The sequence below is a fragment of the Leucoraja erinacea genome, chromosome 34 (assembly GCF_028641065.1).
Source record: "Leucoraja erinacea ecotype New England chromosome 34, Leri_hhj_1, whole genome shotgun sequence".
Lineage (NCBI taxonomy): Eukaryota > Metazoa > Chordata > Chondrichthyes > Rajiformes > Rajidae > Leucoraja > Leucoraja erinaceus.
The window spans coordinates 13,128,201-13,147,252 of record NC_073410.1 but is presented as its reverse complement, the minus strand read 5'-3'; the positions used below and the strand labels follow the sequence as shown (position 1 = coordinate 13,147,252).

General features: G+C 43.4%; 1 protein-coding gene across 2 annotated transcripts in view; it reads left to right on the top strand.

Moving 5' to 3' along the window:
- Positions 1 to 18,005, top strand: part of LOC129713016 (transmembrane protein 150A-like) — a 61,860-nt gene extending 43,855 nt beyond the window's left edge. For both annotated transcript variants that reach the window (XM_055661864.1, XM_055661863.1), the window contains 3 exons: positions 2,630 to 2,757; positions 14,814 to 14,991; positions 16,952 to 18,005. In XM_055661864.1, the coding sequence (XP_055517839.1) occupies positions 2,630 to 2,757; positions 14,814 to 14,991; positions 16,952 to 17,196 (551 nt within the window). In that variant the 3' untranslated portion in view covers positions 17,197 to 18,005. The remainder of the gene's footprint in view (positions 1 to 2,629; positions 2,758 to 14,813; positions 14,992 to 16,951) is intronic.
- Positions 18,006 to 19,052: the final 1,047 nt, after the last annotated feature.

Sequence of the window (19,052 nt, the reverse complement as noted above, 5' to 3'; positions counted from 1 at the left end):
GGTGAGTGGGGTGTGTGTTGTCTGTTTCTTCCTGAAGTCCAAAGTTATTTCTTTTGTTTTGTTGACATTGAGTTGAAGGTTGTTGATATCACACCAGTTGATGAGTTGTTGAACCTCCTCTCTGCAAATCTGCACTTTTCAAAGGCAATTTTCAGGCACTGGCTACAGGGCAATGCGGAGTACTGGTTAGTGATTAGTACGGGTGTCAAGATATGGGGAGAAGGCAGGAGAATGGGGTTGAGAGGGAAAGAAAGATCAGCCATGATTAAATGGCTGTGTAGACTCGATGGGCCAAATGGTCTAATTCTGCTCCTATAACTTATGAATTTATGAGAGACTAATGGATTATGATCCTCTAACAGGATCCTCCACAGACTATGAGGTTTTGTGCTGGCACAAAGCTACAATCGTGTGATTTTACGAAATTCATGCGTTAAGGAAAACGTCTATGTACCATCCTCTGACCTCTCCCTCTGGTTGAAGTGACAGTTTGGACCACCAGTAGGTTAATAAGGAGTCTCAAGCCTCTATAAAAAAATCTCTCTGTCACAGATAGGAATTGCTAAACAGAAGCTAATGAAAATCCTACCCCTCTAATGTAATTTGTGGGGAGTGAGTCTAGTTGCATATACATAGGACATGTAACATGTAAGCTATGTAAGAGAGACTTTATCATCCTGTTTCCCACTCTTTCCCTGCTCACCCACACGACTCACAGATGTTTAAATCCTTTACCCTTTTTCACATCGATAAAGCAGCTTAATGAGCTGGCACCTATCCTCATTAAAGGTCAACTGGACTGTCCCTGTTAGAGGTAGTCTCTTGGTTCCCCATTTTCATCCCTATTGAAAACGAACTTGTGCCGTAGACAGTGAAGGAGGTTGTTTGAGGTTACAACTGGATGTAGACCAACTGGGAAAGGGGTTAAGGGAATGGGTCTAACCAGGGCAGAACATACACAGTGTATGGCAGGGCCCTTGGGGAGTGCTGCTGAACAGAAATGCTGAATAGTCTAACGGGCACATAGTTCCTGGATAATGGCAATATACTGTAGCTAGGCGGGCTGATGGAGAGGTTTTATGAATCCGATGCCGATCAGCTGAGGCATTAATGAAGGGTTTGGATGTTGCGTTACAGTTGTACAGAATATTGGTTAGGCTGCACTTGGAATATTGTGTGTAGTTCTGCTTGCCACACTGCTGGAACGATTAAAATAGAGAGGGTGCAAAAAAGAATCACAAAGATGTTGCCTGGGATGGTGGACTTGAGTTATGGGGAGGGATTGTATGTTCTTTAGGGATTGGACAGGCTAGATGCAGGAAAATGTTGGGTCTCGATGTTGGGGGAGTCCAGAACCAGGGGTCACAGTTTAAGATTAAGGGGTAGGCCATTTAGGACTGAGATGAGGGAACACTTTTTCACCCATAGAGTTGTGAATCTGTGGAATTCTCTGCCACAGAAGGCAGTGGAGGCCAATTCACTGGATGTTTTCAGGAGAGAGTTAAGGGTCTGTGTCCCACTTTCACGACCTAATTCATGACATCTGTTGAGTTTACTCTTGACTCATATCGCAGCATGGTCGTCACGAGGTCGTAGGGGGTCGTAGGAGGTTGTAGGAGGGCGTAGGTAGGTCGTAGTAGGTCGTGATCCTAGTCGTAGGTACTCGTGGCATCAAGTAGGTCGGGGCGTTTTTCTAGCAGGATGAAAAATGTCCACGAGTAAAAAAGGTCGTGAATTAAGTCATAAAAGTGGGACAGGCCCTTTAGATGTAGCTCTCGGGGCTATCGGAATCAAGGGATATGGGGAGAAAGCAGAAATGGGGTACTGATTTTGGATGATCAGCCATGATCACATTGAATGGCGGTGCTGGATCGAAGGGCCAAGTCTTGCACCTATTTTCTATGCGTCTATGTTTCTATGTTCAACTAAGTTTTTTGTTTAAGGCTTCCTAATAGGACTCCATTTTAAAAAATAATTTCAACATCCATTTTATTCAATACAAGCAAAGAATTTCACTGTGCCTTGTCACATGTGACAATAAAGTATTCTATTCTTTTCCATTCCGTTCTATTTTTTTTAACCTTGCCAATTCATATGTTCGCCATAGCCACTTATGGAGCAAGTACATTTGGATTCAGGACCAGAAAATATGCCATTATATTTTTCCCAATGAATAGATTCTTATCAAGCAGAGCTTAAAGAAATCCCCGGAAGAATATTTAGTTTGGGGGGTAATGAATGACAATGGGCCTTTGAGAATGTAACTGTGTATATAAAGAGGTATATTTGAAAAAGGTTTCAAGGTGTATGGATTGAAAACAAAGCATGTCATAGCTGGATTTATCCAATATTGCCAAGCGATCAAGGCTTTCTGAGATTTGGGCTTTTGAGAAGTACTTGGAAATGAACATTTTTTCAAGTACTGTACTTCTCAAAAGCCCAAATCTCAGAATTTGGACCCATATTGTGAACTGCTGGAAAGTGTCTGCGTGGTCCAAGCCTGGAGGATGGAGAGAACTGCAACAGTTCCTTGGTGGATAGCAAGCAGGTTCCTCTTTAATCTTGTCATTTGCCATTTGAAATACTGCAAACTAATGCGCCAATGTGGCCCAATGTCCTTTTGTTTCAGTGATGTTGCTGGGTTTACTGCGCTATGCACAGGTGATGGAGAGACACCAGAAGTCCCTGCTGAACACTGCAGCGCTGGTCACGTGTTGGAGTTGTGCCGCTGGCCTCATCATTGTGGGAAACTTTCAGGTAAAGAAGTTCAGAGTGAGGAAACATCTCCTAATCCGATTTTACACAGCCATCATCCAAAGCATGCTCACTTCATCTATAACAGTCTGGTACAGCAGTTTAGACACTCACTCCCGTAATAAACTACAGCGTATTGTTAACAAAGCATCCAAATCAGCACTCCCCTCCCATCAATAGAATCACTCAATCTCAAACGGTCCGTGTCCAGGGTGAAGAAAATCATTTCTGATCCCTCCCACCCAGCTCACCACATCTTTCACCTGTTGCCGTCAGGAAGGAGCTACAGCTCACTGCCTGCCAAAACATCACGATTTAAAAACAGTTTCTATCCATATGCAATTCGAATTCTGAACACCCTATGACAACATCACATAGCCACCTCGTGCATGTACTTTTTTTTTTTTTTTTTTTTTTTTTTTTCAATTTAATTTTCATTTCAGTTGTATTTTTTTCTTTAGTACAGAGACAATTTACTATTATTTCGTTGTTCTGTACTGTACACTGACAATGACAATTAAATTGAAAAAAAAAAAAAAAAAAAAAAAATTACTGTTACTTATTACTGTTTGCTGTTGTGTTTTTAAGTTTTTATGTTATGTTTGACGGGAATCAGCCTACTGTATAACACCCTGTACTGAACCTGAATTCCACCAGCTTGACTGTGTGGTCATTAAATAATCTAATCTAAAATATAAAAGTAAACCAAGATTGATAAGTGACTCGTGGGCTGAGAAGAATAGCAGGAAAGTATTTTCATGTTTGCAGTTAGACAAAAAGGCTGCAGAAACTCAGCGGGTGAGGCAGCACCTATGGAGCGAAGGAATAGGTGATGTTTCAGGTCGAGACCCTTCTTCAGACTGATGTGGAGGTGGGGGGTGGGAAGAAGAAAGGAATTTGCCACAGACGGCTGTGGAGTCCAAGTCAGTGGATATTTTTAAGGCAAAGATAGATAAATTCTTGGTTAGTACAGGTGTTAGATGTTATGGGGAGAAGGAAGGAGAATGGGGTTAGGAGGGAGAGATAGATCAGCCATGATTGAGTGGCAGAGTAGACTTGATGGGCCGAATGGCTTAATTCTACGCCTATCACTTATGACCTTATGTATGATTATGCTCAAGTGTCTGGAACGTAACCACAACCTCCTAACTCCGAGATATGACTGAAGAGCCTGTCCCACGTGGGCGCCATTTGCACGTCATTTACGCCGTACGAAGCGCATGGCGTGCATTATGCGCCCATAGCACGTGGTGACGTAGGTAGTGATGCAAGGTCGCGCGCGGCGCCCCAGGATTTTGGGATTCACAAAATCTTCACGCGCCACCTGTGTTAAGCGCAAATGACACCCAACCGGGGCCTTTAAAACTCTTAAAAACCGTGGGTTATCCATTCAGTTCCTGACAAACCATTCCTGCACATTACTATGGGGCAAAGTTGACAGGAATGGGCTCATATCATCTCGGAGTTTCAGAGAATAAGAGATAATCTCAGAAAGGCACAAAAAATCTTAAAAGACCAGGCAAGGGTGCTGCTGAGAGACTATATCCCCAGAGCAAGCAGACGCATAATGCTGGAGTAACTGAGCGGGCGAGGCAGCATCTCTGGAGAAAAGGAACTGGCGACGTTTCAGGTCGAGACCCTTCTTCAGTCTTGACCTGAAACGTTGATCATTCCTTTTCTCCAGAGATGCTGCCTCACCCGCTGAGTCATTCCAGCATTTTATATCTACCTTCGATTTAAACCAGCATCTGCAGTTCTTTCTTACTCACATCCCCAGAGCAAATAGTCTAAAAGTAAGAAATCATAGTGTACAAATTTCAGTCAACAGTGAATCTTTGATATTTTCTCTCCTTGGGGCTGGATTAGCTCAATCATAGTCAAGACTGACGGTGATAAGTTCTTGGGCACCAAGGGACATGGAATAGTGTGGGATAGCAGAATTGATGCAAGTCATGCGATGAAATAGCCCACCTGGATTAAAGGGCCAGTTGATCCTTATTATTGTTAGAAATATTTCAAAACTGGATTATTATTAATGAAGCATGCAGATCTTTTACTAGTAAAAGAATGGCACCATATTTAATCTGAATGGCAACATATTTAAGACCTACATTTATCTCTAACCAATATCATCAAGAAATGACCATACTTGTTCATTTATTTCCATTGTGGTTTTGGTATTTCACTGTGTTGTAACAAATAGTCGTGCTTTCCTAGTTAATAGAATTAACTGTGTTTCTGAATAAATAGCTACGTAACGACATCTTGATTCATGGAGCGGTCAAGAAATGCATCCATTCCTTTAATGGCACAAAGTAAATCATTAACAGCATGCATTCCTTTAAGCTGTGAAAGAAAACATAGGGAGACATGGACCAGGGATGGGGTCACAGGGAAGAGAGCAATACAGTATAAATATAAATTCCCTCTTCAAAATCAATGTACACACTGCAGGATTTAAATAAGTAACCCTTTCGTTAGACTTTAAGGATATAGCATGGAAACGGACGCTTTGGCTACACTGCGACCATGCCGAGCAGCGATCAGCCGTGACACTAGCACTATCCTGTACACTAGGGGCAATTTACAATGTACAGAAGCCAATTAACCAACTGACCTGTACGTCATTGGAGTGTGTGAGGAAAGCGGAGCGCCTGGAGAAAACTCACACTGTCACAGGGAGAACGTAGAAGCTTCATACAGGCAGCACCTGTAGTTAGGATCGAACCCACTTCTCTGGTGCTGTAATGCCCCTGTCCCACTTAGGAAACCTGAACGGAAACCTCTGGAGACTTTGCGCCCCACCCAAGGTTTCCGTGCGGTTCCCGGAGGTTGCAGGTGGTTGCTGGAGGTTGTAGGTAGTGGAAGCAGGTCGGGAGACTGACAAAAACCTCCGGGAACCGCACGGAAACCTTGGGTGGGGCGCAAAGTCTCCAGAGGTTTCCGTTCAGGTTTCCTAAGTGGGACAGGGGCTTAAGGCAGCAACTCTACCGCTGTGCCATTGTGCCACCACATTTCTGTGTGTGTGTGGGTGAGTGTGTGTGTGTGTGTCTGTGTGTGTGAGTGTGTGTGTGAGTGAGTGTGTGTGTATGTGAGGGTGTGTGTGTCTGTGAGTGTGTGTGTGTGTGTGTGCGTGTGCGAGATTGCGAGTGCGAGTGCGAGTGCGAGTGTGTGTGTGTGTGTTACTGTCCTATTGAATATAATGTACTTTATTGCAATTCCTTTCCCAGCAATAGCAATGTCAGCTGATAGTATTTGCTCCGAGTCAGAAGTGGCTGCAGCACTAAAATAACGCAGCTAGCTGTTCTACAGCAGTCGCAAGTCTGTAGCCAAGCATCTGTTCCTCATAATTCTCTGTGATTTGAACACAGGGGATCTTTTCACAAGCCAAGAAGGTAAGCACATGCCTTAAAGGTACCAAGGGCAACAGTCAATACTGAACGGGCAGCTTGTGAACACAGTTCAAGTAGAGAATGAGAGAGATTTTCTGTTAGTCTCATGTATGTTCAAACTCTTTGTGGCAAGTGGGCCTACAGTATTTCCTTTCCCACCGAATACTGCTACTCCAAATAGGTGCAAGTAAAACCCCGACTCTGGTTGTTTGATTTGGATGAGCTAATGCTTTTCAAGATTCAAGATTCAAGATTCAAGAAATGTATTGCCATGTCAACAAGTTGATAGGAATGTGTCTTGGTTCGCTCTCAGACAGATACAACACAGTACAATATAACCACCACATACACCACAATAAATAATACAGACAATACCGTACAAAGGACAATATATACAGGAAGGACAGTACCCAGCAGCGTCATATTAAGCGTAAGTGCAAGTGCAAAAGAAAGTGCAAAGTGATTAGTGCAAATTCAAATATCTGATGGCTTGGAGGTAGGTGCTGTCTCTGAAGCGAGATGTTTTACTTTTAATGCTTCTATATCTCCTTCCTGTGGTAAGGTTGGATTCATGAGTTCCACGTTCAGCTCAGTCTGTTTAAATAGAACACCAATGTAACAATTGAATACAAACATTGCCACTGAAAGAAAGTGATTCATAATGAATCTGGTCCAAGTTGTAGCCTTGTCAAACTCAGGTCAGTGAATAGTTCCTACATCGAGTGATCCAGCATGGCAAGGCTAGTGAACAATGGTGTCATTGTGTACTTCACCATTAACCCGTTACAAAAAATAACTTCATCCTGTGCTACATTGTACTTTTGTAATGACTTGTTCAACGTATCCAAATTACTTTGCGATATTGAGAAAGCAATTGGCTTTGAGTTGCTCAAATATGCAGCGAATGCATCTCACAGATCCAGCAGTTTTACCTCTTCTTTGTCCCATTTCATCCTCATCAAGTGCCAACTCATCTGGACAGCTCAATACAGAACCAGGGGTCACAGTTTAAGAATAAAGGGGAGACCATTTAGGACTGAGATGAGGAAAAACTTTTTCACCCAGGGAGTTGCGATTCTGTGGAATTCTCTGCCACAGAAGGCAGTGGAGGCCTTTTCTCTGGATGCTTTCAAGAGAGAGTTAGATTTAGCTCTTAGGGCTAAAGGAATCAAGGGTTATGGGTAAAAAGCAGGAATGGGGTACTGATTTTAGGTGATCAGCCATGATCATATTGAATGGTGATGCTGGCTCGAAGGGCACTTCACTGCCACACAGGTGCATGCTGCTCACTATCAGGTTATTTTCAGGCAATAAACTGAAATTAATAGAGCTGAGAAAGATGAGTTCATACTTGTCAGTGCAGATGAATCACAACTGATATCAGGTTCAGTCTTGTATTGCAGTTCTGATTCTGCCAAAAGATCAATGAATTGAAATGTGTGGGAAGGAACTGATGCTGAGGGTTTAAACCGAAGATAGATACAAAAAGCTGGAGTAATTCAGTGGCACGCAGCATCTCTGGAGAGAAGGAATGGGTGGCGTTTCAGGTTGAGACCCTTCTTCAGACTGATGAAGGGTCTGAAGAAGGGTCTTGACCCGAAACATCACCCATTTCTTCTCTCCAGAGATGCTGCCTGTCCCGCTGAGTTACTCCAGCATTTTGTGTCTATCTTCAGTGACTTGAAATGTTTCACTGGCCGCAAGCCCTGCCTGACTAAATGCATTTCCACCATTTGGTGTATCACGTTCAGACTTTCAGCATCTGCACCATTTTGTGGGTGTAGATTTGATAGCCGATGACCTCTCCAAGCAGTTTGCGTCCTTTCTCAAAACAGGACTCTGTAACTTTGAGCGCTGGGAAGTGAAAATTATTCCCCGTCTTGCTGTTGGAACTGAAAGATAAAATCTTGTAGGCAGAACAAAGGGATGGCTGTTTGGACAGATTGGTATCTGCTGGCTGGACATAAGAGAACGGGCTGTGTCTCTAACTTGTGTTACTTTATAGAAGATCAAAGGATTCATCCAAAAGATTATATGGAGTTTTTATTTGGTCTTGGTCAAATGATTGTGAAATTTACTCTTCCTGGTAAAGAGCATGAAGCTAGTCGTGCATAGTTAATTGTGGTATTTGAAAGTGTGCTTTGGAAAGGAAGTCATATAATATTGATTTCTCTAACATTAAGTAACCCTTGCTTTTCCTCTCTCTCCGACCCTCCCCCATCCTTGCTCTCTGGCGAGTTTCACTGTCCTGCTGATTTTACTGATTGTATGCCTCATTATCATCTTCCCCTCAGCTAATGATGAACCATTCTCCATTTTCCTTGACCATCCTCCACTTTGATCTGTGTTTTCACACCTTGCCATCCCGTATCTCTATGTCTCCCTCTCTGTATGTACACCAGAGTGCTTGAAGCTCCTACAGTAAAGGTGCACATACGGTAATGATACATACAACAATAATCTTACTTGATAGACACAAAATGCTGGAGAAGCTCAGCATCTCTGGGGAGAAGGAATGGGTGACGTTTTGGGTCGAGACCCTTCTTCAGTCTGAAGAAGCATCAGCCATGCCTTCTCTCTAGAGATGCTGCCTGCCCTGATGAGTTACTCCAGCATGTTGTGTCTACTGACAGTTTGATGTCCCTTTCACACCTAACATGCTCTTTGTACCCTTCCATATCTCTAATTTCCCTCTCCCCTGACTCTCAGTCTGTCTCACCCCGAAATGTCATCCGTTCCTTCTCTCCAGAGATGCCGCCTGTCCCTCTGAGTTACTCCAGCATTTTGTGTCTATCTTCCATATAATAAAGATGGGTTTTGGTTGTCAGTATTTCACACAAACTCATTGAAATCTAATACAGCTCCATGATTCAATAGCTCATGGATTCATTGGAGTGCTGGATTGAACATGCAACTATTGCACAGGTTTTAAATGCAATTCCTTTCCCCATGTTTGGGATATTGCGGACAACAATTAGTATACTGTTAGATTATATTATTTGACCTTGATCTATTTTTTCCAAATTCTTAATGATTCTAGCCTAAGCTTAGTTTAGTTTAGTTTAGAGATACAGTGTGGAAGGAGGCCCTTCAGCCCATCGGGTCTGCACCGACCAGCGATCCACGTACACTAGCACTATCCTACACGTTAGGGACAATTTACAGAAGCAAATTAACTTGCACACCTGCACGTCTTCAGATGGTTGGAGAAAACCAGAGCACCTGGAGAAAACCCATGCGGTCACAGCGAGAAAGTACAAACTCCGTACAGATTGCACCCGTAGTCAGGATCAAAACTGGGTCGCTGCCACTGGAAGGCAGCAACTCTCTGCTGAACTGCTTTCTACCTCATTGGTGACGCTCCGACTATCATTGCAGGTTTAACCTTGCACCAAACGTTATTCCTTTATCATGTATCTGTACACTGTAATGACCAGATGGTAATCATGTATTGTCTTTCTGCTGACTGGATAGCACACAACACAAGCTTTTATCTAGCTACCTCTGCACACGTGACAATAAACTAAACTGAAATGAACAGGCAAATGATCGGAACTGATATTTCACTTCAGAATCCTCAATCGCATATATGTGGACACTTGGAAACATGCAGGCACTGATTTCTTTTCCACAGACACCCAAAGGATACCAGGTCAATCTCAACGGGACCGATCCATGCTTATAAAAGCCCTGTCCCACGGTACGAGTTAATTCCAAGAGCTCTCCCGAGTTTAAAAATGATCAAACTCGTGGTAAGCACGGAGAATGAACGTAGCGGTTACGTCGGAGCTCGGGGACGTCTCTTAGCGGCTCGTAACGCTAACGGCAGGTACTCGGGAAGACTCGCTAACGGCAGGTAAGCACGGGAAGACTCGTGAAGATTTTTCAACCTGTTGAAAAATATCCACGAGAACCCCGAGTACCGACGAGTGGCCGTTACCGTAAATCTCCGAGTTCGAATCAGGGCAAACTCGGGAGAGCTCTTGGAATGAACTCGTACCGTGGGACAGGGGTCTCAATCTGGTCAGATTTCTTGCTGTTGGTGTGAAATGTACTTGGAGTGTTTGTTTATTTGTGTGCTCAGCATGTTTGCTACTTTGAGGTTTGTAGAGCTGGACTTCCCATGCATTCCTTCTGTAGATTATAAATGTTACTTGTTTCAACTTCTAGCTACACATGGGATACATTTCATGTCGATACTATAGTAATAATCATTGACCTTGCTGTGCTTTTCACTTTTGTATCAGTTTGAACCACATAGGTTGAGCTGGTTAACATTGCCCTCTGCTGTTAAAAGATTGCTGTGTAGTGCTCCTCGTCAATGAGTTTCTATCACTCCCACAATCGGGTAACAGGTTCACAGCAAATCAGGTGATTATTTTTCCTCCTATGTTGTGATCAGGAATGCTCCGCCTGCCTGAGCGGGAGGTGGAGCAAGAACTCTTACATCACTTAAGAAAGTATTCGGATGAGCACCTGAATTGTCACCATGGGGTGGCACAGTGGCGCAGCGGTAGAGTTGCTGCCTTACAGCACCTGAGACCCACGTTCAATAATAATAATAATAATAATAATAATTTTATTTATAGAGCACTTTAAAAACAAACATAGCTGCAACAAAGTGCTGTACATCACTAACCATTGACAAAAAAGTTAATACACACCAAAAATAACAATCAAAAGAAATAGTAGGAAAAGACATGTAAAATAAAGAAACATCAAAAACACCAAAAACAGAAGCAAAGCCTCAGGCATGGTCAAAAGCCAGGGAGTACAAATGCGTTTTAACACTGGATTTGAAGATGGACAATGCGGACTATGGGTGCTGTCTGTGTGGAGTTTGTACGTTCTCCCCGTGACCGCGTGGGTGTTCCCTGGGTGCTCTGGTTTCCTCCCACATTTCAAAGACGTACAGGTTTTTGCAGGCTAATTGGCTCCTGTAAATTGTCCCCAGTGTGTAGGATGGAACTACGGACAATTTGCTGAAGCCAATTAACCTACAAACCTGTACGTCTTTGGAGTGTGGGGGGGAAACCAGAGCATCTGGAGGAAAGCCACATGGTCACGGGGAGAACGTGCAAACTCCGTACAGAGAGCACCAGTACTCAGGATTGAACCCGGGTCTCTTGCACTGTAAGGTAGCAACTCTACCATTGTGCCGCCCTATAATCTGTGATCGCTGATCGCCGTGGGTTCGATGGGCCGAAGGGCCTGTTTCCACACTGTCTCTCTCAACTAAGCTAAACATAGGATATATGGACCACATGCTTGTAACTGGGATTAGTATGAATGGGTTGTTGATGGAAGGCATTACCAAGCTAGGCCCAGAAGCCTGTTTCTACACGGCGTGATTGTGAATCCATCCTGGTAACCTGGAAACACTCAGCATTTGAGGCAGTATCTGTCGATGGAGAAATAGAGTTAACATGAACTCTTGTGGACTTTTTTACCTGGAATATGTTTCTCTTTCCATAGATGCTGCATGACCACTGAACATGAATCATCCCTCAATCTGGAACGTGTAGGAAGGAACGGCAGATGCTGGTTTAAACCGAAGATCGACGCAAAATGCTGGAGTAACTCAGTGGGACAGGCAGCATGTGTGGAGAGAAAGAATGGGTGACGTTTTGTGTTGACCCTGAAGGAGGATCTCAACCTGAACCGTCACCCATTCCTTCTCTCCAGAGATGCTGCCTGTCCCGCTGAGTTACTCCAGCACTTTGTGCCTATCTAGAATGCTCTCCTTATGGGTACCTACCTCTCTCCCCTCCATTAAGATACTTCATCTAAACATGGCCACATGTCCTAATTGCCTCTTCATTCTGCAAACGATTTGAAATTCCTTTACAATAGAAGATTTTATTGAAGTGGTATAAAAAACTAAAATAGGTAACCCAAATGCTTTGGCGGAAGGGACATTTATGATGAGAGGGGATAGATTTAAAATACAAACACACTCAGACAATTTTGGATGCTCAGGGCTTCTGTGGTGACAGTCCAGCAAATGTCCTGAACTATTCAATGTCATCTCTATTATTATCCCAGCATATTTGTAATTGACTTTTTTTTCAGATGGGTACACAGTATCTAATGAACCAGGTAAGTTTAAAGAAGCACAGAAACCAGGAACCCCTCTGAGTGGGAAGGGTGTGTGGGAACAGAGGCCGCAGGGAGTGGGAAAGGAGCATTGGGAACCAGGGCACTTGTGTGGTGTGTGGGCAATAGGGCACTAGTGTGTAGCAATGGTGTGTGGCAATAGGGCACTAGTGTCCAGGAAGTCACTAATGAATGGTGTGTGAGCACTAGGGCCCTTGTGAGGGGCACTAGGGTGACTAGTGAGTGCAATGGTGTGTGGGCACTAGGGCACTAGTAGCAATAGCGTGTGGGCACTAAGGCACTAGTGAGTAGCAATAGTGTGTGGGAACTAAGATCTTGTGAGCACCAATGGTGAGGAATGGTGTGTGGGAACTAGGGCCCCAGTGATTGGCGATGTTTTGTGCGAAGGATGGGCCAGATAATTGGGAAAGGAGCCCAGGAACCGCAGCTGTGGTGAGTAAGAAAGGAACTCAGAGAGTGGGGAGCCGGTGACTTGGAAAAATGTGTGGAAATTCGGCCCCGGTGAATGGGAAATGTGGGGCTCCAGAGTAGGAAGGGTGCATGAAAACCAGGGCCCCAGTGAGCAGAAAGTTGTGCAGGAACTGTAGTGGAAGGGTGGGCAGGAACCAGGGGCCGGCCGGTGAGCAGAGGGGAGCTCGGCAAAACTATCTGAGATGCAAAACCACTGGGATGTTCATTTGTTGGAGAGTGGATTAGTGGGGCTTATTACGATTGGTAGATGTACTAGAGGGGTATTGCCGACAAGGAATAAAGTTTTGAATTTCATTCCCTGAACGGAAAGTGGAGTCAGGACTCCCAGACATTGAAGGAACGTTTTCTGATATTTATTTTTAGACGAGTGTGTAGGATGGAACTGCAGATGCTGGAAGATCGAAGGTACACAAAATGTCGGAGTAACTCAGCGGGTGCAGCAGCATCTCTGGATCGAAGGAATGGGTGTTGTTTTGGGTCGAGACCCATGTTTGGTCTGAAGAAGGGTCTCAACCTGAAACATCACACATTCCTTCTATCCAGAGATGCTGCCTGTCTCGCTGAGTTACTCCAGCATTTTGTGTCTGGAAGATATTGGTACCAGTCAGCAACTTAGTCAGTCCCATAGGTGGCCGCTATTTGCATACCTTGGGTATGCAAGCAAAGAGTCTCACTCTGCTCTGTCACATGTGACAATAAAGAATTCCATTCCATAATATTGTACTACGCTGATGGGCAGAATGGCCTCTCCTGCACCTATTGTCTTTGGGATATCTTCATTATTTTTCTCTTCCTGTCTCTTCAATTTTAATTGCTTAATTGTTGACAAAAACATATTTTGCTATCGAGAGCATAAAACCAGGACTTTTCATTTCCCTACCCCTTTATTCCTTATTCCAAACCATGTCTACCTTTCTTCCTATCTCTTCTTTCAATTAGTTCTTAATACCCAATATTTTACCTTAACTTTTGATCATCAGTCTTAACGTGTTTCTAAACTGTGCTTTAATATTACTCCTGTGTCAATGCTCCATGTTCAAAGTGTTATTTAAATGTGAGTTACACACCATCAATTGCCAAGGTCCTCCTGATAGATGCTTCCTTGCTTCTTGATAATCTGACATGGCATCTTTAGGCAAACTGCACAAATGCAAGTTGTTTCTATTGTCCATCTCTACCTCCCAGAGGTGTTGACTAGGTGTGTATACGTGTAATATAAAGTGCAAAATATTTAGTTTAGTTTGGAGATAAGGTGCAGAAACGGGTCCTTCGGCCCACCGAGTCCGCACCGACCAGCGATCCCCGCACACTAAAGGGCATCATTTGCGAGTCACGCAGGTGGCGTGCGAAGATTTTGTGAATTCCAAAATCCTTGGGGCGCCGCACACGACCCCGTGACACTGCCTACGTCACCACGCACAATGAGCGCGTAATGCACACCATGCGCACATCATGTGCGCACCACGACACTCGCGTTGTGTGTCTTGAAGCATAAATGATGTTGCGTAAATGACGCACATATGACGCCCAAGTGGGACAGGCCTTTAACACAATCCCACCCATACGAGGGACAATTTACACATACACCAAACCATTTAACCTACATACCTGTACGCCTTTGGAGTTTGGGAGATCGAGTAGAAAACTCACGGGGAGAACGTAAAAACTCCCTACAGTCAGCACCCGTGGTCGGGATCGAACCCGGGTCTCCGGCGCTGCAAGCGATGTAAAGCAGCAACTCTACCACTGCCCCACTGTGGACGCCCATATGATTTGCTAATAATCCACTTGCTTCCGCTACTGGTGAAGTACCACTTGCTTCAATCTTCACTCTGCATCAAATGCATCTTACATTGTTTGGCTCTTTCAAAAATGTTTCTTTATGGCAGAATATAAAGTCATGAGTTAGTTTTCAATTAGTGAAACAGATAATGCGAGTTTAAAAAATGATGCTTCTGTGTAGTTTGATAACAAAGTAAGAGTTGCTGCTTTAATCAGAGATAACATTGGTCTAATCAGGGAAAAACAATTGAAAGAAGATGGCATCTATTTCACCGCTGCCTTTTCTTGTGTCTGTAGGTTGACAATGCTAGAGTCCTGCACTATGTTGGTGCAGGGGTGGGATTTCCCAGTAGTATGCTGTTCATCTGCTTCCAGTCTGTCATCACCTACAAGATTGCAAAGAATTCGCTGGACTATCGGATAGGACACTGTCGTGCTGTTCTGACCATTGTGGCCTTCATCAACCTTGTCCTTAGTATCCTTTCCGCAGAGCTCTTCTTTAAAACACGTGCTCCGAGTAACTGTACTACTTCTGCCAACCATAGACACATTCCTCTAAGCCACTGCCAAATCTGAGCCTATACTACACCAATTACTCCATATTACACCTCAGAGGGCAGTGGAGGAGGCCGGTTCTCTGGATGCTTTCAAGAGAGAGCTAGATGGGGCTCTTAAAAATAGCGGAGTCAGGGGATATGGGGGGAAGGCAGGAACGGGGTGGGGTAGTGATTGGGGATGATCAGCCATGATCACATTGAATGGCGATGCTGGCTCGAAGGGCCGAATGGCCTACTCCTGCACCTATTGTCTATTGTCTTACTGAGCTTATTACTACACAATGTTATATCTTCTATTGTCCTTTAATCCACATTGCCCCGTTTATTTCTAGACTGTCCTGACTCTCAATTCATTGACATTTTGTTCTATTTGCTCTTTAACAAAATTATTATTTTTTTAACTTCACAAAGACTTTTGTTCTCATAACTTTACACCTAACATATCTCTGCAGGCATTTAATTGAAAATCCTCAAAGCTTTAATTTCAGTTCTCAGCAGACCTTCAGGCTTGATTTCAATGTAGCTAGTGAGCCATCAGGTTAGGAGAATAAATAAGTCATTTACATTTTTTTTTAAATGTAATTTAAGTCAATGTAAAAAGTATTTTATTTAAGTTTAACTTTTTTAGTTTTTTTAATCATTTATTTCAATTGTAATGGTTTGTATTTAAAATTTAAATTCCTTTGTACAGTTTTGACAGGAGGCAGAGCTTCTGACCTAGCTCTACATTCTGTCAAAGCCTGTCAAGGTTATTCTAGGGGTGGAGCACCAACTGGAGGTCTGGTTACCATTTTTGCAAATCAGTTTAAGAGTCCAAGCCATAGTTCAATATCTACAAAAAAATAGTCTGCTGTGTGATTTTAAGTAATACTAGACCAAGTGCAGACCCGTTGGGTCTGCTCCCCCAATGGTGTGATCCCCCAACCCAATATTCCACCATGCACCCGTCTCCTCCAATGGAACTGAAGCCGTTCTCAAAAGTAAGATTCCAGCACTGCCCTGCCTCTTTAAAAAAAATCCCTCCCTGCTGCAGCAGTGAAAAGTTCAGTGTTCCTGTCTTGCAACATTGTTTCGAAGTGTGTTGGAAGCTGAGGAAGGAGCAGCCGTCAACGAATCGAAAGGCAGGAAGGGATCCGTACTGCAGGCGGACTGATTTGAGTTTTATATATATATAGATAGATAAAAAATTCAACTTAGAAATTCAGAAATTCAAAAAAAAAAAAAGAAATTCAGTGTGAAGGCAACCCCATTATGCAATCTTTTCTATAACATATATACATACTTGTAGACACAAAGTGTTCAGTGGGTTAGGCGGCATCTTTGCACAAAATGGATAGTTGACATATTGGGCCAGTATCCTTCTTCACTTTGTGTCTCTCCAGAGATGTTGCCTGACCCACTGAGTTACTCCAGCACCTTGTGTCACCCGTCCTTTTTCTCCAGTGTTGTTGCCTGACCGGGTGAGTCATGCCCCTGTCCCACTTAGGAAACCTGAACGGAAACCTCTGGAGACTTTGCGCCCCACCCAAGGTTTCCGTGCGGTTCCCGGAGGTTTTTGTCAGTCTCCCTACCTGCTTCCACTACCTGCAACCTCCGGCAACCACCTGCAACCTCCGGGAACCGCACTGAAACCTTGGGTGGGGCGCAAACTCTCCAGAGATTTCCGTTCAGGTTTCCTAAGTGGGACGGGGGCATAACTCCAGAATTTGTGTCTGTCTTTGGCACAGAGTGAAGAAGGATCCTGCCCAAAACGTCATCTATCCATTTACCCCGCAGATGCCGACTGACCTGCTGAGTTTCTCCAGCACTTTGTATAAGCCAGCATTTGCAATTCTTTGTTTCTATATCCCATCAATAGCTCCTTAACAAGCTCCTAAGGTGGGGTCTTCTTCGTTCAGGAGAGCTCAAATCTCCAGCATGCTGCGGCCATTTGTGAATGGGTCTTCACAATTGTTATCCTCATTTTCTACGGGACATTCGCAGTGGAGTTTGGCTCTATTACTCAGAACACCCTTCTTGAAATGCTGACAAAGGAAGCCCAAAAGAGCCACTGTAAAGCAGACAGCAACAGAATCCCAGGCACACACATCAACTGCACCCAGGAGGCTGTGGCAATGATCTAGACTTCAAACCGTGAACAGGCAGGTCCACATATTTTGCCATCTCGAAAACTTTATCTTTAAAACAGCATTAAAAAAAAAAAATATCCAAGCGTTCAGGACATCTATGGAGCATTACTGTTTGATGTAAAATGACAACTGAAATGTCTCAGATTCTTGAAGCAATCAAAACACTACTGCAGGAACCAACCTGAGAGGACCAAGCTTGTCATTTCCATTGGTATTTTTTGAAACATTTATCTGGAAGTTAATTTTTGTAATAAAGATTTGATTTTTATAACAAAATGAATTATATATTTTTGGCAACAGTCGACAACCATTTTGAATATGTGTCGGAATTTTGAACTTTGAGATGTTTTTAGCACTGGCTGATGTAATTGGATGGTTAAACATCCACATTTTAACTGTGATGATAACTTTAAAAAAAAAATCATTACATTTGATATAGATTCTGTATCGGCTGCTTTGATAAAAAGCTTCACTAACCTGTCACCTCTTCATAGCACTATAACCTCCTCTGACTCCATAATCTCTACTAAATCTCCAATTTCATCTGTCCTATTTTTGGCTGTCATTCCTTCAACTATCTAGACTCCAACTCTGGAATTTCTTTAATAAACTTCTCTGCTGCCATACCTCTCTCCTGTTTGTTAAGGCTAGCAGCCTTTGAACTACATCTGTACAGTATTGTATAAGCATATAATGACATTGTATTGGATCACGTGTGCTTTGTGGTGTACACGTGCGGTCTGAGAAGAACCTTGAATAAAACAGACAAACCTTTTGGAACTCGCCGTGGTTCCGGCCTATTACTCTGCATCATCCTCACTTTATTCCCCAGGAGACTTGGGACCTAATGCAACGAGCGATTTGACATGCGTGGTAGGGTGAGGCTTGAGTAATTTTGAACAGACTTGAAATGGCTGGTCTCAAGCTCAGGCTTGAACACTGAAGAAATAAAAGGTACACAAAAATGCGGGAGAAACTCAGCGGGTGCAGCAGCATCTATGGAGCGAAGGAAATAGGCAACGTTTCGGGCCGAAACCCTTCTTCAGACAACAAATAAGTAACACATGGGGATTGGCGAGGTTAACTTTGTAAATAGAGTAATGCAGTGTGAAAATAGGCCCTTCACCCCAACTTGCCGATATCAACTAATATGTTCCATCTAAACTCATCCCACCTGCCTGCGTTTGGCCCATATCGCCTCTAAAAGTATCCTATTTATGTACCTGTCTAATAATTTCTTACACATTGCAATAGTACCTGCCTCAACCACTGCCATGTCCTCCCTGTTCTTATGTTCAATCCTCGTGCTAATAAAGTCAAGGATGCCATTCCTTATACCCTATAAAGTGGAAAAGTGGATGAAGACAGCCTGGACCTAATACACTCCAAAGACGTACAAGCACAAAGGTAAATTGGCTTGGTGTAAGTGTAAATTGATCCACAGTGTGTGGAGGATTGTGTTAATGTGCGGGTTTCGCTGGTCAGTGTGGACTCGGTGTGCCGAAGTGCCTGTTTCTGCGCTGTATCTCTAAACTAAACTAAAATTAGATCAAGGATCTCAGTGTTATGATAAAACAGTGAAACCTTCAGTTTTATGTGGAAATGATGACGACGATGTTCTTCAGGCCAAGCAATTTAGATGTTCTTCAGGCCAAGCAACGTAATGGAGATTATAGATGAGGGTTAAGGATTAGATCTTCATAATGAGGCCATTCAAGGACATAGGAAAACAGACTTGCTTAGAGGCAAAGGGGCTCAGATACTAGTGCTGTTATTAGCAGAAGCAGACCTTTTGACATCATGCAAAATAAACGATATTTCATTTCATGAGGTTATTGAGAGATTGCAGT